The sequence below is a fragment of the Erpetoichthys calabaricus genome, chromosome 2 (genome assembly GCF_900747795.2).
Source record: "Erpetoichthys calabaricus chromosome 2, fErpCal1.3, whole genome shotgun sequence".
Classification (NCBI taxonomy): Eukaryota; Metazoa; Chordata; class Cladistia; order Polypteriformes; family Polypteridae; genus Erpetoichthys; species Erpetoichthys calabaricus.
The window spans coordinates 85,963,729-85,989,958 of NC_041395.2; the positions used below are offsets into that span (position 1 = coordinate 85,963,729).

Genomic DNA, 26,230 nt, shown 5'->3' on the forward strand with positions numbered 1-26,230 from the left:
AATGGCTAGTAAAGATGGGTCCAAAACATCAAAGTCTTCCATTAAGAGGCGTGGTGGTACAATATCCAGAGGACTGGGGGCTGGTTTAAGGGTGTCAATAGTTCTTTTTAGATGTGAAAGTGAGACAGGATTAAAAGAATCGAATATAATACCATGATTAACAGTAGGAAGTTCATAGGCAGTTGGAACAATACCACAGTGAATTTTATCAATTTTACTGATAAAGAATGAAAGAAATTGCTCACATGAAAGAACAGTGCTATTTAATCCCATCACAGAATAAGGGTGAATGACCGCATTAATTGAATTAAATAAGACCATAGGATTCTTAGAATGACGGGAAACTAAATCAGCAAAGAAATCATGTTTAGATTTCTTAACTGCAACCTGGAAGTTGAATAGAGAAGTCCTAAAAATCTGTTTTGAAACAATCAGGCCATCTTTTTTCCAACGCCGTCCCGCAGTTCGACAGGCGCAGCGATCGCGTAGTTTCATTTAGCCAGGGAGCAGGTCTTCCCTTATTACAGCGTGTCTTGAGCAGAGCAATTGAGTCTAATACCGTTTTACAAGAAGAATTAAATTCTAAGACAGAATCATAGATACAATCATATTGGACATGCACATCAAGACTAGAGAATATAGTTTTAAATATAATAAAAAAATGTAAAAAGCGAGATCAGCGTGAAGCACAATTAGTAGTAGGGACATCTACAGTAATATTCAAATCCATCATTATAGAAAAGTGATCAGTAAAAGAAACATCGCATAAATCAATATTATTAACTGAAATATCACGTGTAAGAACGAGATCAAGGGTGTGACCAAGAGAGTGAGTTGGCATATTAATATGCTCGATAAATTCAAATGATTCCAATAGTGATAAAAAGTTATTAACCAAAGGTTTCGATTGACAACAAATGTGAATGTTAAAATCATCAACAATAAGTACTTTATCATGGGAGAGGGTGATATCAGCGAGCAGAACAGAGAATTCAGAAATGAATATATCATTAATTACAGGAGGTTTATAAACCACAGCAAACAACAAAGAAGGGGAGCTGCACACTTCGAAAAGTTGCAGTTCGAAGCTACTAAACGGGCCCTTTGCAAGGCTCCGACACAAGAACATACTTTTAAAAACAGTGGCAATGCCCCCACCATGACGAGTCAGACGAGGAGAGTTTTAAAATGAATAACTTGATGTTACCAAGTCAGTAAAACATGAAGAGTCACCATTTACAATCCAGGTCTCAGTGATGACAAAAAAATCCAGATTATTTGAGATAATAAAGTCTAGGAGAATAAAAGTTTTATTAGACACTGATCTCACGTTCAAGAGGGCAGCCTTCATAGAAGTAGAAGAGCTCGCTGCAGGATGAACACGGGTGAGCGTGCGAAGATTAGCAGTGTTTACTCCCCGAGAACACACTGAGGAAAAGTGATGCCGCCTTGAAATGGAAAAATTAAATCCGGTGTCCAGTGACCATGAACCAGGGATGGAGTCCTGTGCAGGAGAAGATGGGTCGTAGGCAACTCGCAGGCATCAGGAAACCAAGCTCTGGGACTTGAGTCACCATTGTTTAACAGCAATACCGGCTCTTTTTCCACATCGGCGGCAGGTGTTTGCATCTCCTAGAGGCATTCAGGTGAACACCGGTGTCCAGGTAAAGAAATCACTGATGAAAACAAAGATGGAGGATCACATAATATCCCAACAGAAGATGAAAATTGAGAGGAAAGCAAGCAAGAAAATATGTTAAGTAAAGAATCATGATCGTAGGACAGTGGTCGTTGGGATAAACTAACACAAAAAAAACAAACATAAAACATAGATTAGCAAGACGATCAGACGGCCAGCCACACCAGTCTTCAGGATGCCTTGAAATATTTAAATACATCTATAAATGATTTTTGGCTTGTCATACAAAACTGCAGCCACTAAGCCACACCGTCAAGTTACTTTGCACCTTCAGCATTACTGTATATTATGGGCTGTACTAATTACTAGGGGAGGAATCTTCTCTTCAGAACTTTTATGAATAGTTTAAGGTCTATTTTACTGTATATATACTAAACACAAGCAAATAAAGTGGCTAAGGAATGAATGTGCCATCTTCACGCACCAATGCCAGGATGAAGTGGGCCAAACAGAACTACATATCCATCGTGTGACTGTGCCTGCCTTCTCATGAGCAGTTCTGGTGGTCACCTTGCTTTACATCGGTTTAGCACGTTTACCGATCCTAGTGAGCCCACAGACAACAAAGTTGTAGTTTTCAATATATGTAGATTACCTACATTCAAATGTTGCAGATTTACTTATCAAGAAAACAAAGAAAGAATGCATCACTGTACAGTACAATAGTTTTGTTTTGGTTTTTTTACTTCAAATAACATTAAACATACAGCAACTACACACAAAGATGTGTAATTTTTAAGATGTTTTTAATATGGACTAAGAATTTATAACCCACTGTTCTGCAACTATGCAGTTGTCAACTAAAATATTTTCTCACTATTTATGGGTATTTTGTTGCCTCTGAAATTACAGTGTATAATAGATAAACCCTTTAAACAAAGCCACATATTTTCCAGGAATAAATTGAATTTTCAGTGGACAAGGAATCATTTACTCTATGCCAGAAATCACCCAAAGCATTACCTTTGAAAACATGACACCTGTAAATGGAGTGGTCACTCAGGTCACAAACACCAGATCAGTTTTCAAGAGGTTCCTCAAAGGAAAGCCAGAGGCACTTGGGGTAAGTTAATGGTATACTAGGTTATAAACCTGAATTTAATTTATGATTGGGAAACCTTCTTGTAATAGAAGATAGAAGTTTTAAACACCTACAGTAGGTTTCTTTTTATCATTATGGTTTAGCTGCAATGGCTGGCTTAATTTTATTTTTTCAAAATATATCTTATATACTACAGCTTTTGTTCATTGACAATGTAGAAGAACCAAGTCAGATTGCTCTCATGAAGCAGACAAGAAGCCTATGGCTATAGGTTATATTACGTTTTAGTTTGTATTTAGTATATTAAGTTGTTGATGGCCAGAAAATGGCAAAGCTGGAAAAATAATACATTCATGTTTGATGGTCACGATTATTTTTATGTATTTCAGTTGCAGTCGTATATCCTTATAATTAATTTTAATATGCACTAAAATTGATCTTTTAAGTGTATGTCTGCATGTATCCAGATTCTTAAAGTGCCATGATGTATCAGAAAAGATAGACAGACAGATTTTAAACAGAATTTTATTTACAATTATATTAACATACCCTACTCTATAACATACTGTTTCACATTTACAACTCTCAGGCTTTTCTATTCACATTTTACCATTAGACATTGATTTTCACAGAAGTTTTTGCACATGGCTCCCCCTGAATTGCATGGACCACTGCTAAGTGCAGTTGACCGTTATACCAGTACGCATACGGAATGTGACTACCAAGCTTCTGTTGCAACAATGCCTGCACTCCACTCTTGTCCCCACTCATGACTGATGCCCCACCAAGACACTGGCTGATTATATTATCAGGTCTGTAACCCTCAGTGGACAGATGTTTGATTATTTCTGTGGTTGTATATTCAACATTTAGCCTAGTCAAGCTAGCAAACCAAATAAAGATTTGCACAAAAACCGTATCACTATTGATGGATTGTCTATCTCTAGTCGAATCATATTTGATAAAGAATTCAGGAATGTCTGACTTTTCATATCTCTTTTTCACTTCATGCAAAACTAAAATGGCAAGAGTGTCAATAATTCAATATAATTAATTTTAATATGCACAAAAATTGATCTTTTAAGTGTATATCTGCGTGTATCCAGATTCTTAAAGTGCCATAATGTATCATTCAGAAGAAGATTAAAAAAAATCATTTATACCCCAAATTTTTCAATATACAGTCATGGCTGAAATTATCGGCACCCTTGTAATTTTCCTTGAAAATGCACCATTTCTCCCAGAAAATTATTGCAATTACAAATGTTTTTGTATATACATGTTTATTTCCTTTATGTGCATTGGAACAACAGAAAAAAACAGAAAAAAAAGCCAAATCTGACATCATGTCACACAGAACTCCAAAAATGAGCCGGACAAAATTATTGGCACCCTTTCAAAATTGTGGGTAAATCGTTTTATTTATTTCAAGCACATGATGCTCATTTGAACTCACCTGTGGCAAGAAACAGGTGCTGGCAATATAGCAATCACACCTGAAGCCAGTTAAAATGGAGAAAAGTTGACTCAACCTTTCTGTTGTGTGTCTGAGTGTGCCACACTAAGCATGGAGAACAGAAAGAAAAGCACAGAATTGTCTGAGGACTTGAGAACAAAAATTGTGGAAAAATATCAACAACCTCAAGGCTACAAGTCCATCTCCAGAGATCCTCATGTTCCTTTGTCCACTGTGCACAACATAATGAAGAAGTTCACAACACATGGCACTGTAGCTAATCTCCCTGGACGTGGACGGAAGAGAAAACTTGATAAAAGACTGCAACAAAGGATAGTCCGAATGGTGGATAAACAACCTCAATCAACTTCAAAACATATTCAAGCTGTTCTGCTGACTCAGGGTGCAACAGTGTCAGCTTGAACTCGACATCTGCACGAAATGAAACGCTATGGCAGGAGAGCCAGGAGGACCCCACTGATGACACAGAAACATAAAAAGCCAGACTGGAGTTTGCCAAAATGTACTTGAGGAAGCAAAATCCTTCTGGGTGAACGTCTTGTGGACAGATGAGACCAAGGTAGAGCTTTTTGGAAAAACTCATCATTCTACTGTTTACAGAAAATGGAATGAGGCCTACGAAGAAAAGAACACAGTACCTACAGTCAAACATGGTGGAGGTTCTAAGATGTTTTGGGGATGTTTTTCTGTCTCTGGCACTGGATGCCTTGACTGTGTGCAAGGCATCATGAAATCTGAAGACTACCAAAAGATATTGGGGCGCAATGTAGGGCCCAGTGTCAGAAAGCTGGGTCTGCGTCAGAGGTCATGGGTGTTCCTGCAGGACAATGACCCCAAACATACCTCTAAAAGCACTCAGAAATGGTTGAAGACAAAGCGCTGGAGAGTTCTGAAGTGGCCAACAATGAGTCTGCATCTAAATCCGATTGAACACTTATGGAGAGATCTCAAAATTGCTGTTGGGAGAAGGCGCCCTTCAAATCTGAGAAACCTTGAGCAGTTTGCAAAAGAAGAGTGGTCGGAAATTCCAGTTGAGAGGTGTAACAAGCTTGTTGATGGTTATAGGAAGCGCTTGATTTCAGTTATTTTTTCCAAAGGGCGTGCAACCAAATATTAAGTAGAGGGTGCCAATAATTTTGTCCAGCCCGGTTTTTGAGTTTTGTGTGAAATGATGTCAGATTTGGCTTTTTTTCTCTGTTTTTTTGTGTTGTTCCAATGCACATAAAGGAAATAAACATGTGTACAGTATACCAAAACATTTGTAATTGCAACAATTTTCTGGGAGAAATGGTGCATTTTCAAGGAAAATTCCAGGGGTGCCGATAATTTCGGCCATGACTGTATATTTATTTATTTAATTAGTTAGTTTGTAATATGTAAATCAAACTTCAATCCTTAACTTCTTAAAGAAGCATCCATCCTTATTTTATAAAACTGCCAATTTAGCTTATTTTTCCTAGAGACAGACATTCTAAATAAAATAATGGGGTTGATGAAACAAATCATAGCTACTCAAACAATAAATTCAGAGAAAAGTTGTATTAGTCTGGCACTGTACACAAAGGAATGATAAATGGTTTGTGTCTAAATTCAAAAGGGACACTGTTTTTTAAGTACTGTATAAGCAGCTGTTGAAACGTAAAATTATCCACTAACAACAATAATAAACATATAATGCTTTTCCCATGCCCAAGGCACTGTAAGTTTCCTAGTCTGTTTTCTGGGAGGTTTATACAAAGTCCTCCATACAGGAGCAGTTGTGGCAAGTTACACCAAAGTATTCCTATAGAGGGTATGTGGCACACCCTCTAAATTAATAAAATGTTATACTTTTAAATACCTCTCATACAGGTTTTTTTTATATCTTGGAATAAAATAATTCAAGAGACTAATAAAACTGGCAAAATCATTCACACTTGTTTTAATTATCTCTCATTCTGTAGGTTTTGTCTGTTATAAGATGACCAAAAAAAAATCACACAGGGAACCTGCACCCAAATTTATTAAAATGTAATAATTATTAATAAATTTAAAAAAACTTTAACAAGTGATCATCAAAATCAATAGGTTATGAAAAAGATAGACAGAGACAGACAGACAGACAGACAGACAACTACACAAACCAAAATCTAAACAAAACACACAGCAGCCTTATTGGTTTCAAATTGCAATTATCATTATGCACCTCTAAGAAACTTGGCTTTTCATTAACTGTAAAGTGCTTCATTTTTTAATAAACAAGCACAAAAATAAGAGCAAATCTTTTATTAAAATTAAAAAAACATTCCATACATGCAAGTCAGGTTTAACAAAACTGGTTTGAAACAAATCCATCCCCACCCTTGAGAAAGAGAACAAATCTTTAGATATATCCTACAAACAACTGCATATACATAATAGAGCCAGACACTAAATGTATTTTGTATTATTTTTGCAGGCTGTACAGATCATGATTGGTTTGGTCAACATTGCTGTTGGTCTGGCTCTAGCAGTAGCTGGACTGATTATAATTGTCACTTCTACTCCATTTTGGACAGGTCTTCTGGTAAGATGAGGTTTGATTATAAAAAGTCTTTCATAATAAAAAGATTTCTGAGCACCATTTAAAAATTACTTTAATGGGATTTGCTGTAAGAATAAATAGGTAAAAGAAATTGGCATTGATCAAAAGTAAAAACTCTGAAGGTATGAATAACAGTCACTGAAATATAAGAAATTTCAGATTTTCTTTATTTCTACTTGTTAGTTAGCTAACTTATAAAACATTGGTGTATTATTTGTCAATTTATAATTATTATAATTTTAGACTTTCTAGATTGTTCTTTTTAAAATAGTTTTATGGCATAAATAATATTTAATTTTTGAACAGGTAAACAAACATTTTGCATACATGACCACTCATTCTTTCTCTCTACAGTATATAATTTCTGGATCTTTTTGTGTAATTGCAGCCAAAACTACACAGATTGGTTGGGTAAGAATTCTCTTACTGCTTTTTTATATGCTCTCTCTGGAATAATTTACTTATGTAATGTATAATTGCAAAGCTTATATACAGTATAATATACATACTGTATATTATAATTGATTAAGGTATCTTTTAAAGAAAGTTAATAGAATAATTTCAAAGTATTTATCTCTTGCTCTGCCTGTACTGTGTGGTGTTGAGGTGTCACCCATTGCATGGCTACACTCTGGTCCCAATCCAGGTGGTTCATTGTGTAGTGGCAAGGCGTTGTAATCCATGCATGCTCCCAACCAACCTACCTGTACTTGCAGCACCTTTCCTCTGTATTTGCATGTGACTGAACCTATCTTCACCTGTGCTCCCTTTCCTGAGCCTGAGCGATCATTATTTTTAAGGTGTCTTTCTCACCTCCTATCTGGTTTTATACTTTCTGCCTTTGAAGGTGACTCTCTCTATTTAATCCATCTTGTGTATTTCACACATGTACTTCCTCTTTCTTCGCATCCCCAAAGCCAAGCTGACCAATCACACCAAAGCTAAACCAATCAGATTGCTCTGAGGGACCATACACACAGACCTGATGTATGTATATGATTTTTTTTTTAAACTTTATATATGATATGCAAGAAAACTTACAGGTTAAGTGAATCTGCCACCATTCAGTTTAGATTGATAAGCCCAGTATTGGTTGGTAGCATTCAACTGTTGACATATTGTCATTCTCCTCACTTTTTCTTAAGCACGTTACAAGCTATTGCAACATCTGATTTTATTTCTTCATTATTTCATACATATTTTTTAGTCCAAGAGCCTTTCCTTAATGTTCTTTTTAACCATAATTATTTACATTCAATTAACACAAAAGTCACCTCCGATGCCAAGGTGAGACTGACATGAGAATGTCATGACTCAGCGGCCTGGGTCAATCTATGATTCATTTATTCTGAGGTGAAGTAGTATTGAACAGACAACTTGCTAATAGTGCTGAACATGATGACTAGCTTATTGGTAAGGTAAATAGATGAACCCTCATTGTCCTAAATGGCCTACGCTATTCATTGTAACAGCAATTATGTCATGACATGTAACAGGTGATAGTAGCTACCTGGTTTGACGCTGACACCTTACACAAATTCCCCAACTTCCAGAACGCAGATGAGAGGCTCTTCAATGCAGTTCAGAGCGCACCATAGGACTCCTCAGAAGCAATTGGCAAGGGCTAGATGCATCAGATGGGAGACTACTGTACCTGCAAATGAATGTTTGCAGCATGGTGATTGAATATGTATGAGGCTCATTAGAATAGTCTATATAAGATTGTTTCAGAGTGGCAGCCAGAAGGGGTTTGAGGCTAGTTCACATACGAAAATTTACAAGATGATTGTGATTTAAAAAGGTAAACTGTTAGAAATGTGTGGAAGCCAGGTTTTATAAAATATTTTGTTGTATAGGGAAGTTCCAGTTTTTTTGGCATATGCATATTTTCTAATGTGAATCCTCTCTAAGTTTTATAAATGAGACCTTAGATCTTTGTGATAGATCTTCAATTGGCTTTTATAATCAGCAGCACTGTTAGAGAGATATCAATTATAAAGAGACACGGATCACATTTAAAAGGTGCACCTCCCAGCATGCACGAGAGTGTCTATTATGGGATGTTAAAAAAGTGAAGAAGGTGCACGAGTGCCGCAATAGTCAATTCCGCATAGAGAAACATTTGTGTTATAAGTAAGAATCAGCAGTGTACCAAGTTAAGATAAGTGTGCGTTGATGACCAGAGGTGGGTTCGTTTGCATTTCCCTTGTATTTTATGTTTTTATATGTTAAGATGTAAAGTCGTTTAAATGTACTGATTACGTTATTGATTTGGATTCTATACTGCCGGTAAGCTAGTGCTTAATTTCAGTAATACTGCCATCTAGTGGACTTTGTGCACTTTATCAATAAGTTTTATGTATTCTTTTTATTGTAGACCACACATACAAATACACCTATACCTATTCGAATGCAGGTGTATATCTCCAAATAAATGAGTTCAATTTCAATCTAAGCTGCTGTGTGGAATTCTCTGCATCATTTGCCAGTGTCCTGATCGACACTCCGGAGTGAACACTGTAAGTCCTGAACATACTAAAGATAAAGTGGTCCTTTGCTACAAGCACTCTAGGAATCGGCAGTGATTTGTGACCAATCCTTCAGTCTTTAATCAAAAGCAATTAACAAATGTTGATTAAGCAAAATACAAAGTTATTGAGAAATTGACATTTTTCAACAAACTTTACAACTTTGACTTTGCACATGGTCACAGAAACTTGGTGGACATGTTAAGACTAATTTACCAGGTTTACTAGGTTGTGCCTGGCATGAATAGGATGTGCAACGTCATTCATTTCCACCTACAATGACCTGAAAAGGGCAGTATTATTACTACAATGTGGCATCCAATAAGAATAACTGAAGAGAGAAAGGGTTGATCTACAATAATATTGAATCAGCAAAAAAAGAAAACTAACTACACAAGCCTGATTCAATAAACAAAACAAAGTCAGAATCAAGATTCAAAAAGGGTCCAGAAAACAACTGCCAGCAAAACTACTGTAGTTGCAACAGGGTTAAAGAAAAGCATTCTCTTCGAAAAAAGATCAATGACAGAACATTCTTAAATAAGGTAGCTGCCATGACAACACACAAAAACAGGTACATGTAGGACACAGCTCTAGCAATCAGGAACAGAGTGGCCAGCAGGAGCACCAGGAGATTTTCCAGTGGGCCAGTGACGTTTCTGGTCAGGTCGAGCGTCCATGCACATCTTTTCAAATTCTCATAAATAAATACACAAGTGATTAGTAAATACGTAAAAACACACCCCATTCTCAGGTGGTACGACCCCGCTTTGTTTGCAGGTATCCATTTAAAGCAAAAGAAAGACACCCCCTTCACAAATGGTAAAACCCCACACGCGAGATTGAAACTATCCATCCAACTGTTTTGTATCACACTAACAGCATTTAGCCATTTTACAATGGACACCAAAGGTAACAAGAAATTTTGTGCTGGGAAAGCAGGGATTAAGAGAACAGAAAGGAACTGCAGGAGCATACAGTGAAATGTACAAAACTTTACAACATTGCATTGGGTCACGACTTTAGTAACACTAGGTGACAGCAAAGTAGCTAGTTACAGGGTCAAATGTGACTGACCTTACAATCTGTAATATTTCCCAGAGCCAGTCAATCCTAAAGGCATCATAAGCAGCCACCTATCAAGTGCGCCATTCTTGAAGAATAAGGGACCCGTGCTTTGAACGGTGTGGACAGCCATTTATTTAAGTTAAGCAGCACATGCTCAGGACCTCCATTTTTGTAAGTTAAGCAGCTCTCTGGAGGACCTCTCCGCCAATGACCTTTAACTTGGACAGATACTGCCTAAAACGCAGAGCTGTCTTAACATATTGGCACAATGGGTGCCGGCCGGGGGACCCAGGAGCATACGGCCCAAGTTGTTTCTGATGCCTATGTATGTTCCTGTTTTGCTGTCAAAACAGCGGCCCCAGTGCACTACTTTGCCTTGGGGCCCATGATGTTGTTAAGACGGCCCTGAAACAGAGTTTCTAGTGTAAACATTTAGTATCTGGCTGACGCTGACATTGACACTTCACATGACAACACAGTTAACACCATTTACTAAATAACTTAGCAGCTAACAAGAGTAGTTGTAACTTAGCTCCACTACTTAGATTTTGTTGCCAGCTTTAGTCCTTAGAATGTAGACTATGTGTAGCCCATTAAGAAAGGGAAAATGTTTAGTGAATGCACAATGCAAGTATTAAACAACCGAACCGCAACTGACTAGTAATGCCCAGAGAGAACAAAAAGTAGCTCTGTGTCCATTCTGCTCCTATCAGCAGCCACAGAGAGTCAGTCCAGTGATGGTAATTAGGGAAGGGACATAAGGTAGTAAAGAAAGGACAGCAACAGGTATTTGCAACATTGCAGCGTGGTAATAGGAATGGCGGTTTGTGGGTGTTTTTCAACATTACAGAAAATTATATGACAAGTGTGATATATTATTATGACTGTAGGAAATGAAGAATCTATCTACAGAAAGACATGCAATAATCTATAATAGCTATACAGGCATAATGTATTATCAAAGTTATCTATAATACAAAGTACACAGTCCAACTGGCACCCTGTCCAAGGTTTATTCCTGCCTTGTGTCCTATGCTGGCTGGGATAGACTTCTGCACCCCCTGTGACCCTGTTCAGGAATAGAAATGACTGACTGACAGACATAGTACACATTACATAAGTCCTATTATTTACTTAATTTCTTTATTATTTAAGTTGAAGCTGGTCCTGTGGGAAGGAAGAAAGTTAGCTCAACTGCAGGATCCATGCCAGGGACAAGAGAGGGTTGTACTTCTGGGTACAAGCTGAGGAGGATAAAGAAAGATACTCAGGCAAATGGAAGGGCTCCTACAAGCTTTGGTTATTCTGCATATCCCCTGCCCATACATCTTGATCTGGTTTTCTGCTATCACTTCCAACAATCCCTAAGATAGAATGTGTTGCTGATGTGGTAACAGTGATCGGAAAGCTATCAAGGGTATAAAGCTGAAGCTACCTGTGCTCCATAATACAACCCTCTTGACCTTGGCAACTTGTTGCTCCAACACCTACATGAGTACATTGAAAAAAACAAGAGACAGCTGGTTTGGAAGTTGTGCATCTCTCTGCTTTTGTTGGCAGTTGCCATGGTGACCTAGTAATAATGCCCCCTCTGGAGTAAGGGTGGGCTGGTCTGTATTATGTCACTCCAGGGCTGAAAAACAGTCCCACTCCACCCATGCTAGCAATACATGTCACTATCTAGATCTAAATGGAGGAGTAATAACAAAATCAACATGTGACATAAAAATGGAAAATAAAGATAGATGATAAGTTATGACATTTGACAGCATCCAGTTTGAATGGTGACTCTAAATTTTGAGTGTTGATGTGTAGTAAGCATGCCTTGCTTATGGACTGGAGTCCCTATCCAGGGTTGCTTCCCACCTTGTACCAAAGGTAGGTCAAATTCAAGCACCTGTCACAAACCGGTAGACACAAAAATGAAAATACATTTTCTGGTGTCATACTAAGAAAACAACAGGTTGAACAAATCAAAGGAAACGAGACTTAGTGCAGGGGACTGCAAATTAAGTCCTGGGGGTTTCAGGTGGCAGTCGAGCCTTGCTGACAACAGAACTTATTTCTTCATTTCATATACAGTATTGTAAGTGTTTTATACTAAAATCTTAAGTCATTCTTATGCTATACATATAAGCAGATATTTCTGTTTTGAATATCATCCAAATAATTTCTGAACTATACTTTTTTCTCTTCCATTTACTTCCAAATATTTTATTAACATGGATAATTCATTCATTCACAATGGAAAATGGGACCAGGTGAAAAATGGTGAACTTTTGATCTTTGTCTTTTGCAACTCTTTGTTAATTGGTGGCTGTTTAAGAAAACAAGTGTGAGTTAAAACTGTGAATGAAAGTAAGCAATCAAAGGCTTGAAATACTAAGGAGCATGAAACTACTGTAACTAAAATGAAGCACAAGCAGATAATTGAGCAATAACTAGGAAAGGGATGATGAAGCCCAGTCAAGCTTTTGAGGCTTAATAATAATGGAAAAAGATCTGAAGTTTCAAAGTTTTGAAAACTTTGAAAACAGTAACTTCAGAAACCCGAGCAGCCTTGAGCTCAAGATTTTCAAGAGAAGAAGCTCAAATAGAATCCTCTTTCTGATGGCATAGCTTCAATCTCATAGAGAATACTCTGTGTACTCATTTTGATCTTTATGACATTCAATGAAATGCTAATATAAATGCACATGCTAGTATGTGTGACAATGATAGATAGATAGACAGACAGACAGACAGACAGACAGACAGACAGACAGACAGACAGACAGACAGACAGACAGACAGATAGATAGATAGATAGATAGATAGATAGATAGATAGATAGATAGATAGATAGATAGATAGATAGATAGATAGATAGATAGATACCATACCATACCATATTTATTTGTTAAGCGCTTAAAAACACAGCATTACAACCGACCAAAGCGCTGTACAGTTAAAACAAACAGGACTAAAAACAAAATATTAAAAGCAAACATTAGGAGAGAATTTGAACTAAGAAACTAAAAACAGGTCAGAGGACCCAATAAAATAGAGAAAATAGCAAAAAACAAGTAGAAAATGAAACAAGTTAAGAATTAAAAGCCAATGTGAAGAAGTGTGTTTTTAAGCGTAATTTGAAAGTGACAACTGAAGTGGCTTGCCTAACCACTAAGGGTAGGGAGTTCCAAAGCCTGGGTGCACCGACGGAGAAAGCCCTTTCACCACGAGCTTTGAAACATGCCTTGGGAACGGTTAGAAGCAGCTGATCTGCGGATCTAAGAACGCGAGGGGGATTGTATCGATGGAGCAAAACACTAAAATAGGCGGGGGCTAGACCATTTAATGCCTTATAAGTTAGGAGGAGTATTTTAAAAATTGATTCTGAATCTAACCGGCAGCCAATGTAAGGTTTTTAAAATTGGAGTAATATGTTGGCCTCTGCCACTCCCTGTTAGAAGCCTTGCAGCCGCATTTTGAACCAGTTGTAGTCTAGAAAGAGTGGCTTTGCTGATGCCATAAAGGCAGGAATTAGAGTAATCAAGCTGGGACGTAATAAATGCATGGATTACTGATTCCAGGAGATGGTTAGACAGAATAGGCTTGAGTTTGGTGATACGCCTCAGCTGGAAAAAACAGGATTTTACTGTGCTGTTGACTTGAGCATCCATTTTCAGGAACAAATCCATTTTGACTCCGAGATTAAAGACAGACGAAGTTACTGGAGTGGGAAGAGAGTCGAGGTCAAAAGATGGAATCTGTTTGTAGTCAGGACTAAAAACAATGACCTCGGTTTTTGAATCATTCAGGTGGAGGAAATTTACAGCCAGCCAATCCTTAATGTCAGATAGGCAGTCGAGGAGAGGTTTGGTGGACTCAGTTGCCTTAAGGGAAAAATAAATTTGGCAGATAGATTTAGATAGATAGATACTTTATTAATCCCAAGGGGAAATTCACATACTCCAGCAGCAGCATACTGATACAAAAAAACAATATTCCACCCGGGGGGGTAAACTTTAATATTTAACATTATACATAGTTATTGTCTGTTTTTCACCTGCATTATTATCATTCTTTAATTTAATATTATTTATTGTATCAGTATGCTAGGGCGGCACGGTGGCACAGTGGTAGCGCTGCTGCCTCGCAGTTAGGAGACCCGGGTTCACTTCCCGGGTCCACCCTGCGTGGAGTTTGCATGTTCTCCCCGTGTCTGCGTGGGTTTCCTCTGGGCGCTCCGGTTTCCTCCCACAGTCCAAAGACATGCAGGTTAGGTGGACTGGTGATTCTAAATTGGCCCTAGTGTGTGCTTGGTGTGTGGGTGTATTTGTGTGTGTCCTGTGGTGGGTTGGCACCCTGCCTGGGATTGGTTCCCTGCCTTGTGCCCTGTGTTGGCTGGGATTGGCTCCAGCAGACCCCCGTGACCCTGTGTTCGGATTCAGTGGGTTGGAAAATGGATGGATGGATGGATCAGTATGCTGCTGCTGAAGAATGTGAATTTCCCATTGGGATTAATAAAGTATCTATCTATCTATTAAATTAAAGAGTAATAAAAATGTAGGTAAAAACAGACAATAACTTTATATAATGTTAACGTCCCAGATGGAATTGAAGAGTCGCATAGTTTAGGAGAGGAACAATCTCCTCAGTCTGTCAGTGGAGCAGGACAGTGACAGCAGTCTGTCGCTGAAGCTGCTCCTCTGTCTGGAGATGACACTGTTTAGTGGATGCAGTGGATTCTCCATAATTGATAGGAGCCTGCTGAGCTCCCATCGCTGTGCCACGGATGTCAAACTGTCCAGCTCCATGCCAACAATAGAGCCTGCTTTCCTCACCAGGCGTGAGGCGTCCCTCTTCTTTATGCTTCCTCCCCAACACACCACCGCGTAGAAGAGGGTGCTCACCACAACTGTCTGATAGAACATCTGCAGCATCTTATTGCAGATGTTGAAGGACGCCAGTCTTCTAAGGAAGTATAGCTGGCTCTGTCCTCTCTTGCACAGAGAATTAGTATTGGCAGTCCAGTCCAATTTATCATCCAGCTGCACTACAATCTGCAATTCTACAATCAAAAATGTTTAAGTGTGTTGACCTAAAGATAAAATTTGTTACCATAACAGCAACTATTATGAATACATAATAAGCCACCATTGATTCATAATTATGTGACTACTTTTTTTTTTTTTTAGGTAAGAGTAGTTTTGCTACGAGGCAATATGAAGGATTAATAACTGGGTTTAGGGTAATGTGTGTGTGGAACAGGACAAAGTGAAAGGGACCGTGTAGAAGGGGATTTAGGGAATGTGCCCACGGAAGCCTACTTTAGGCTACTAATGGCATGTTGTAAATTCCACTACAGAGGAATTAAATAGTATAGTATTTAACTTTTTGTCAGATAACAGGTTGAAATGTTCCCATGCCACTAATCACTGACCAGTTCTGGACTCCATATTTAATTCAATAATGGTTCACCTATGGCATCACTCGGAAGAATCACTCTGGCACCTTTATTTTTAAGAGTGTACATCCAAATTTTTCTGCCATTTTTCTGTTTCTGCATGCAGTTTTTTTGTCTTCCCTTCCTTTATATGTAAATATAATAACAGATGTCAATTCTGAACAAACTTGCCTGTCAAAATTCTACACATGAATTAACCACCTTGATTTTTCAGTATTTCCTAAACTGAACAAAGCAGGTTTTAGAAAATGTAGTAATTTGGCTACCAATGTTAAATCTTGGATAACACCTAAATGTATGGACAATATAGCCATAAAAATTGTCACTTACATAAATTTAATTTTACCAAGTCAATTAGCATACAACTAAATGGACAAAAATAATTTCATTGATAAATACAGTTCAATGTTGTCAGCATGTGTAATTAGGGTAATGTTTCCAGCATATGTTTCTGAATATTAGCACATAACGAAAAAAGAATTGATGAGAAAGCAAAACCATTGGTTGATCAATAAGCCATAATATGAGAGAACAAGCTGAACTTTAATATTCATTTTTTGACAGATCAAAGCAGCCTTATCCATGAATATCACCAGTGCTGTGTCTGCTGTATTTGCAGTTGCTATGTATTGTGCAAACATTTCTACAAGAAATTTAAGTGACAGAGGCAAACATTTCCGTTCAAATGACACTGCAGATCTCGATCATGTGCACTGGCATCAAGGATCTTACATCCTACTGGTAATTCCTTTTCATTTTTTTCTCATTACAAGTAATTTCTTTAATTTTTTTCTGCATAGACTAGAATCTGTCAAAACCTCTTCTAAAGCAGGTGTTTACACTGCAGACTTACTGTGCAAACATTCTCATTTAATACATTAAAAGTCTGTGGCAAACCATAAAGTGGAACCAAGAATAATGGAATTTTACAACAATAGATCTCACCAAAGAGCTCTAATTATTTAAAGAGCATGTGGTTCAAATAGTTATATGTTGAAATGGCAGATGAAAAGTATAAATGAGAGCCTCACTTTACTATAATTATGACCTTAGTCTGTATTAATTAAAGTGGCTTGCCCAGATGACCAACAGTAAATTCCAGTAATGCTCATCTAATTTATATTTTCATGACAACAACAAATATTTCATCCTGTTATCCATTTATGATCATACTTTTACCCAGCTCCTCATTTTACTTTTATGGAGCTAAAAGCTTCCTTTTTGTCTCACTTGAACATCTCATACTTTTGAGGTAGAGGTCTTTTCTAGGTGTGTTCTCATATAATGTGAAAAGCACCTGCTGCAGTATCCTTATCTGTCTGTCTGTCTGTCTGTCTGTCTCTCTGTCCGTCTGTCTGTAACTTGGCTAACAGTGGACCAGTTTTGTTGACATGTGGCTTATTATCAGGGACATTTGTCAAGATGGTTCCATTTTGTTTGACGACACTGCACACATTTTTAAAATTTCAAAACCCCTCACTGAAAAGCATTGGTGAATCTCCACACTTGTTTATCTTTGAATAGAGAAACATTCTGTATGACTTCAATTACTGATATTCTATTTAATTCATAACTATACAAGGTATCGTCCCTGACTGTACGAATACAGTGGGAGGTCTTATTATAACAGTCTGCTTTCTGCCTCTACCCCATCCCATACATGTCCCTGGAGCTGCACAGAATCCTGCAAAAACCCCACCTTGTCCTTAAAACTGAAGCAGGTAAGTAACATGGTGTTCTTTTAGGTAAAATTAAAAGCAAAATGCCTTGGAGACACTTTATGCTACAATGGCTAAATGTGCATTCAATATTTCTGTTACACTAAAAACAACCTTATGGCTGCATTATCTAAAGATTACAATGACTCAGTATTGCTCTGACACTGCAATTAATCAGCAAACCACCACAAAGTTTCACCGCCTATCATGTTCAGACATAGCTAACAATTTTAGCATAAGATATCTGCACAGATTTTAAATCTCCATCAGATACTTTGTATGGGAAAGGCACTATATAAATAAAATGTATTATTATTATTATTATTATTATTATTATTATTATTATTATTATTATAATTATATATACTCCTAAATTTTACAGTTAAGAAATTTGAACTCCAATTAGCCACAGACCCTCCACACCCAACACTATCAAAAGCACATGGGTCTTTTCATCATTTAAACTGGAATCCGCTGTCTATTAAAGTAACTTCAGCCATAAGATATTGTAAAATGGTATCAAAAACATGTTTTATGTACACTTTTAATGCATGCAATTATGTTCCATTATCATTGTTAGCTGTGCTACACATCTTAGACAGACTGAAATCTAAACAATCAACATAGACCTTAGTGTAAATGTTTGCAGTGCACCATCTGGTGGATAACATTTTGTAATGCATGAGTAATACAATGCATTGCATTTATCAGTCTGGAACACATGATAAATATTTGTAGTAATAAAATGCTTTACTGCAAAGGATTATGATGCACCATCTGTTGGAATGACAAATGCAATGTAAATGTCTCTGCTATATGCCATTTAATATGGGATTCATAACAGCAGTGTTAACATTTGTGATGTGCCATCAGTTGGACAAATGCAATGCATTGTATTACTCCAAATGTTTCTGATGCACCAACTACTGAAATGAGAGAGACATAGCAACTGGACGGGCACAAACATTTATCCATTTATTAAGGAGATTTTTAAATATGATTTACATTTACAAAAAAAAATGCAATAAAAGTTGATGAAGTGATTATAACATTTAAACATGCTCCAAATTTCAAACTGGCTAACAAAGTCTCTGAATGCACCTGAATGTTATGCCATGTGCACATTTTCTTACTTGTTTATATTACAGAAGATGTTGCCAGACCAGTTTGTCCTTGCCTAGATAATTTATATGTTCTCCCTTTGTCTGTGTGGATTATTTCTGAGTACTTTGGTTTCCTTGCCTAAGGTGAGTTAAATTGTAAGTATATGCATGAGTGAAAGCTGTGACAGTATGGTGCCTCAATCAGGGTTGAGCCCAAACCTTTCAGTGTAGTCTCAAGTCCATCTTGTGACCCTAAAGTGAATTAAATGGATTCATTAAACACATGTAGCTGTTACATTTAAATAAGCTGAGAATATAAATGTAATGATAAAAATAAGTCAGAATATACTTGGTTAATAGAAAGGTTTCAACGTTACTAGAAGTACAATAATTTTGCCTTTCCAAGTACACTCTAGTTCTTTATAGTACTAGAAGAAATATTAAACTATATAAGCTAAAAATACTATAAATAAAAGTTTGCCCCGGTCATGTGATGACACAAACACATTATTGTCATGGTTTCTCGTGGTAAATATTTCATGTGTGGAGTCAAGTAATTTCTTATCTTAATTTTTATGTAATTGCTCCGTCCCGGGTATGACGTTAATCTACACCCAGCCCTGTAGGTAGGCCCTCCAAGCTGCAGGGAAAAACCTGGGGGTTGGTGGCAGAATTGGCACTCCAGCCACCATTAAAAACCTCACACTGGTTCCATTCCAACTGAACTAGTGTGGTGCTGAGGTGTCACCCATTGCATGGCTGCACTCAGGTGCTAACCTGGGGTCCTGAGTTGGTTTGTCATGTGGTGGGCGTGACAATGTGCTGTATCAGCGCGTGCTCCTAACCTCCTCCTCCTATTAACACTGGCAATAAGTACAGTAGTTATCAACACTGCCTCACAGCTGTACAGACATGGATGCAAACTTGTCAATGCATTTTGCAGTCTTAAAGTTGAGTCGATGAGAAATGAAAATTAACATATGGTTTTATATTTTGCCAGAGTACAACAAATGGAATCCTTGGAGTGTTACTCATTTTCACAGTGCTGGAGTTCCTAGTGGCCATCTCCATGTCAGTTTTTGGATGCAAAGCTGTTTGCAAGAACACTATGGTATAATTTGTTTAATACAATGAATTTTTCATTCACACTGTGGAATTTTTTAAAGCTGTCCAGTTCAGTGATGCAGTTAGCACCTTGGGCCCTGAATGTTGTTGCAGGTTTTCTTATAGGTAACAACACCCTAACATGCTTTAAAGGTACAATAGACCTTTGTTTTGTTTACATACTATATGTCTGCAATTAAAGTGCCAGCTGGTTAACTGATGAATGAATATGCACATAAAGTACACATTATTATAACTGTTAAAGTATCAGGTCAGGTCGGGGAGTATGCACTGGTAGAGCGCATTGCTGCACCCACCACACTACGAAACAGGTCGGGATCCCGGTTGGCAACCATCCAGGCAGACACGCGGTCCAGTCCTACCATCCGAAAATGACCATCTATATGCCACCGCCAGGAGCTACGTGAGCGTCCCCTTGGGCTGATCCAGTCGCTCAGGTCCTCAACAATGAGGATCTTGCGAGCCAGATCACACTCAGGGAATCGTTCCACATGGCCGTAGTGTGGGTGAAAATAAAACAGAACTCAGTTACCAGAAGCTGAATGAGGAGCCTTCACGTCACCAAGACAGACGAGTACGCGCAGAAGTGCAGGAATGTTTAAACTGAGTGGACTGCACGTGAGCAGGTGTTGACGTACGGTGCACGTCCTGACGTGCGGTTTATTGGGAAACCGCGGGTAACGTAAATAAGGATTGATGGACAAAAGGTTCTCGCGGTATAAAACTATGGTCCGAACGTCAGGGGCTCGTCATTTGACCAGGTCTTAAGTGTAAATCTGTGCTGCTGGTTTGCTTAGCTTAGTAGTAGAGATGCATACTGACCTTTGTATATAGTAGGTGCTAAGATCAGATTCACTTAGTTTGGGTGGAAGGATTCTTTGTCCTTATGCTTAGTTTTTCATTTTTTTATTATTCTTCAGCCTGTCCTTCATGAACTGTCTTGTAGCTGGAGGCGGGTCCGTGTACTTTTTGGTATTTGAAATTTCATTTTAGAAGCAAAAACGAAAATACGAAAAATTAAAGGAATTTTCAGATTTTTATTTTTGATTAAAGAATAAAATAAGGGTAAATAAGGTATTTTTTAATTCAGTGGTAACAAATAGCAGTCATAAACTTAAAATTACACATAATTTTCTGGATTTATTTGTGATTCAAATAATGATAGTGTTATAGCTCAAAAACAATAAAACAGACACATTTTCGTTGTCTGAAACCGGAGGTACTTCTTCTGCACGAATTTTTGACAACACTTGCGAACAGTCCTCCTCACAACACATCGACCGACGCATGGCATCTGCAGAGGATGGACCATTACGTTGTTTTTCAGAACAGTAAAAGAGTGACACTCCGGGACGAGGCCATGACTGCAGAAAAACTGAGTCGCATCTTTCAAGTAAAAATACAATCTTTGCAAATTTTGCTTCATTGATGTAGCAGTTCTTTTAAGAAAATTATTGTTATTACTTACTGTGAAACAGCTAACATTTGGTGATTTCATTAACTAACACTAAGTCTGGCAATTTTTATAGTGGTAGCATTTTGAATGTGTGTAAATGTGTGAATGGTCGCTCATTGACAAGTGTGACACATATTAAGAAAACTTTCTGTAAATCACGTTGCTCTCCTAACGTGTTACACTTTGCGCACTGTTAATACTCGAAACGTTTACTTGCTATAGTAGCCGGTAAAAGTCAATGAGCAACCATTCAAAATGCTAGCACTATAAAAATTGCCAGACTTAGTGTTAGTAAATGAAATCACCAAATGGTAGCTGTTTCGTAGTAAGTAACAACAATAACGTTCATATAAGAACTGCTAAATCAGTGAAGCAAAGTTTGCAAAGCTTGTATTTTTACCGGAAAGATGCGACTCAGTTTTTCTGCAGTCATGGCCTCGTCCCGGAGTGTCACTCTTTTAGTGTTCCGAAAAACAACGTAATGGTCCATCCTCTGGTGTTGCCAGTGTAACTTCAAGGCCGTTGGTCGATGTGTTGTGAGGAGGACTGTTCGCACGTGTTGTCAAAAATCGCGCAAAAGAAGAAGTACCTCCGGTTTCAGACAACGAAAATGTTTCTGTTTTATTGTTTTTGAGCTATAACACTTTCATTATTTGAATCACAAATAAATCCAGAAAATTATGTGTAATTTTAAGTTTATGACTGCTATTTGTTACCGCTGAATTAAAAAAATACGTTATTTTCCCGTATTTTATTCTTTAATCAAAAATCAAAATCTGAAAATTCCTTTCATTTTCATTTTTTTCGTTTTTGCATCTAAAATGAAGTTTCATCCCCTGATCAATTTTTTGTAAAGTGTTCAACTCAGTTGATCGAGCTGTCTTGTGGGATATCCTCAGACTTCGCAGGATCTCCTTGAAGTTGTTGGATGTCATGGCCAGTCTGTACACTGGTACTCTCAGTGCTGTACAGAGTGGAGGCAGAACCTGTTAAAGTGTGTCCAAAGAATTCTGAGGAGTTATTTTAACCAAGAAATGAGGATTGCTTGAGTGTGGAATAGTTAAACAACAAGCAGGGGGGCAGTACCAAAACAGAAAATATCCAGGCATCAAAACCAAAATCGCAATCCAAAAATCAAAGTCAAAAGTTCTAATCTCTGATCTAATCTACTTTCCTTAACTCAGTATAAAAATGCACAAATTCAATGAAAAGTCTATTTTCTTAAGGGCGCTATAGGGTAGAAAGTGTTGAGAGTTAAGGGAAAAGAGAAAAAAAACAGATTAGGCAATGAAAGAACAATGAAGTATTTAAAAATTCCTGGTCAGAAGTAAGGTAAAAAGTCAGAAAAACAGAAGGACTAACAAAAAGACATTGTCCAAACAAACATCACAACACAAATGTATTGCCCACTAAACAAGTTTGCACACAAGGAAATCTAATGTTATCTTGGGTTTTTTACCTTAAAGACTACTAAACAGAAATTATATTTATGATCCAAAGTAAAGATAGTGGACATGGATGACACCATCTTTTACAGGCAAGACAACATTTCACACAATTGCCATGTCTTTTGATTGGTGACAGGCATGGCCACAGCATACAATATGACCACAAAAATAGAAAAATAATGCAGAATAGCTGCAGCTGTGAAAGGTCTCCAACACAAAATAGTTACATGGTTAGTGTGAAAATTTAATAACTACACAAATAAAAACTATAATAATAATAATAATGAAATAAACATTTCGATCAAATATAAATACTGACATCACTAAGGAAAAGTTATAACATCTTCAATCCAAACCTAGGATGCCTCCGATTGTGAGCCACCATCTTTTATTATGTCAATGATGTCACACCTAATCGTGTGATAGCATTGCTAATCAATTGTCAGATACAACTTGGCAATAACCATGAAGAAACACTAGAAAATGTAGTAAACTTCAGGGAAATAGTACATGAAATAGCATTAAAAATTAATGAAAAATATAAATCCATATCCATATCTGTCTGACCTCCTTCATGTTGCCATTCCCTCCCGTACCCTTAGATCCTCTTCTTCCATCCACTTGACTGTCCCCTTCATCCGTCTTACTACAATGAGGAGCAGAGCATTCAGTTGTTCTGCTCCCCAGCTCTGGAACTGATTACCACCTGAGCTTAGAAATATTGAATCATTTTCACTTTTCAAATCTAAACTTAAAACTAATTTGTTCAAGACTGCTTTTTCTCTTTGATTACAGTTGCTCTGTCTGATTTTAATTTTTGTATTTTAGTTTTGTTTATAATGTGTGTTTTATCTATTATTCGGTGTCCATGAGTGTTTAGAAAGGTGCCTACGAATAAATAAAATGTATTATTATTATTAAAAAACAAAGTTAAACAAAATTTGGAAATACCATATAGAAGGCAACAACACCTTTCTGTAGATGTCTGTGTCTAATTGCTATAAATTTAAATTTTAGGTCCAACCTTTAGATCTTGAGAGTTCACTGTTCTTTTGAATTTTTTTTTGTATCCTTTGGCACTTCAGAGTTTCTAAATAAGAATAGAATTGCCTTCTAAATTCACATATTGCATTTATGTGATATATAATAACATATATAAAACAATAATAATAATAAAAACATATTGACAGTTTTTATTAATTTTAAGGTGATTAAACTAATAGCTACACTTAACAAACCACTTTTAGAGTGCCACAAAATGGAATCTCCTTCATTGTGTACTGTACTGTGGATTAGTGTGCAAACTGCTGAAGGAGCTGTTGGGTTTGGTTTTCATTTTCAGCACCTATTTAAAACTCAACAGTGTGGAAATGTGAAGCAGCAGTGCTAACCACTAGATCACTTTGTTGCTTTCATTTGAATATTACAATTTTAAAGTATTAATGGACTCACCAATTTCATTATCATCATATCATAAATCTGAATTAAAATATGTGTTCTAGGGCACACAAAAGCAAGTAACTCAGTAAATGTAAGGTTAATGTAAATAGCCTTATTAAGCGAGACCTGAAATAATTAACTGGAGACTTTTTTATTGTTTTTCATTGGTGGAATATTAAAATAAATCTCTAGTTTATTTATTATAAAATTTATAATTTCTAGGATATACAATAAAAATATAGATTTGATTGATAGCAAGAGGGTGCAGTTTTGGATAAATACTTGATGATAACTTTTTTAATTGGATGTTTTTAAAGTATAAAACTTCAGTAGGTAAAGGCACCATACAGAATGATACAGAATCAAAGTGAAACTGCAGATACTATAACTTATACTGTATCTCAACCTTTACAGTGTTTGCCTTACATCCAGATATCATCTAACCAAATGAGACAGCGGGGATGAACTTCTTAAATTCAGTTAAATTTCATTTTTCAAAGTAAATTAATTTTCAATCATTTAAAAACAATTTTAAAATATTCATTTTTTTGTTTTCATTTCTGTTGCAGCCTGTGATTGTCATTCAACAAAGCTCACTTCCAGAGGCAGCTTTTGTGGTTAACATGTAATTTATGTTGATCCTTTACTGTGATTCTATGGTGATGCTCAAACACATCCTTCTCCATTTCCCAGTGTTCAACTAAGGAAAATAATAAAGCTTCAAAGTTTTTTTTTATAAGAAGAGATCTGCTTTTTTATTGTTCACCACCAGGAAGGTCAGGATTTCTTGGGAGTATCCATGCTTGAATTGACTCCTTTTCCCCTCAATGTTGTCTGGTTTATTGCTATACTCCAAAGTACAGTATACCTTTGAAAGTTGAATTGTTCCATTGTTAAAGTGAAAATGTTTGTTTACTAGAACCCCATCTATTCACCATATTACTCCGGTCTTGCAGCAGCTTCATTGGCTCCCGATTAAGTTTCGAATTGATTTTAAAATTCTGCTGTTAACATTTAAGGCCATTCATAACCTTGCCCCTCCATATCTGTCTGACCTTCTTCATGTTGCCATTCCCTCCCATATCCTTAGATCCTCTTCCTCCATCCATCTGACCGTCCCTCTCGCCCGTCTAACCACCATGGGGAGCAGAGCATTCAGCCGTTCTGCTCCCAAGCTCTGGAACTCACTACCTACTGAGCTTAGAAATATCGAATCATTTTCAACCTTCAGATGTAAACTTAAAACCCTTCCTTTTTAAAATGTCTTTTTCTCTATGGTTACAGTGGCTTTGTTTGGTTTTAATTTTTATATTTTCTGTATTTTCTGATGTTTTAAGTTTTGTTTATAATGTGTTTTTTATTTATTGATTGTTTGGTGTCCTTGAGTGCTTAGAAAGGCACCTTGTATAAATAAAATGTATTATTATTATTATTATTTAGGTGTGTCTGAGGCATAATTTTAAGGTGAATTATAGCATGTTTTGCACAGTTTGATGAAAACTAATTTAATATTGTTAAAATGAACATCCTTCCAAAACTCTTAATTTCTTTGCAGAGTATACACATATTAACAAGTCATTTTTAAAAAGCACAATACTGTTATGAGCTTGTTTATGAAGAAGGGGAAAATGCCAAGGGATGTTTCAAGGGATAACACTACAAACACTGGAAGCAGGTGTAGCATGGTGCTACCTAAAGTCCAGCTTTACTACTGGCTCAGGTAATGAAAGGAAGCAAAATGTACTGAGAATGCGACTGTTTGACCATCTCTGTCGTAAATATGGAATTTCCACACAACATTTATTTTTCTATTATTATAAATAGGAGGAGAATATTTCCAAACAGCGTCAATTGGTGTCATGGTGCTCACAGCTAGAAGACCTTACACAAAGTTGGAGGCAAGGATTGAAATTTGATTAGATTAATGAACAACTTTAAAATAATATCAAAATCTCTATAATAAAGTAAATTAAGGGTGTAAGAGTGTATTCTTAAGTTGTGCAATGCATCTCAAACACATCGTGCAGTTTACGTCTCCATTTCATAAGACCAGTGGCGTTTCTGAATTAAGGGCCAGTGGGACACCAGATGTAGTGCAAAATAAGTAATGAACT

The 26,230-nt window shown here is 37.0% G+C and overlaps 1 protein-coding gene across 2 annotated transcripts; it reads left to right on the top strand.

The window, feature by feature from the left end:
- Window positions 1-1,851: 1,851 nt before the first annotated feature.
- LOC114645289 (membrane-spanning 4-domains subfamily A member 4A-like) lies at window positions 1,852-25,468 on the top strand. 2 transcript variants are annotated; one of them, XM_051922729.1, is made up of 6 exons: window positions 1,852-2,762; window positions 6,656-6,763; window positions 7,136-7,192; window positions 16,391-16,567; window positions 19,648-19,758; window positions 24,686-25,468. In XM_051922729.1, the coding sequence occupies exons 1-6, from the start codon at window positions 2,637-2,639 to the stop codon at window positions 24,743-24,745; spliced, it is 639 nt and encodes a 212-aa protein (XP_051778689.1). In that variant the 5' UTR covers window positions 1,852-2,636; the 3' UTR covers window positions 24,746-25,468. The 2 variants fall into 2 exon arrangements, with proteins under 2 accessions (XP_051778689.1, XP_051778690.1); XM_051922730.1 differs by lacking the exon at window positions 6,656-6,763 and having other exon boundaries at window positions 1,855-2,762.
- The last annotated feature ends 762 nt before the right edge of the window (window positions 25,469-26,230 follow it).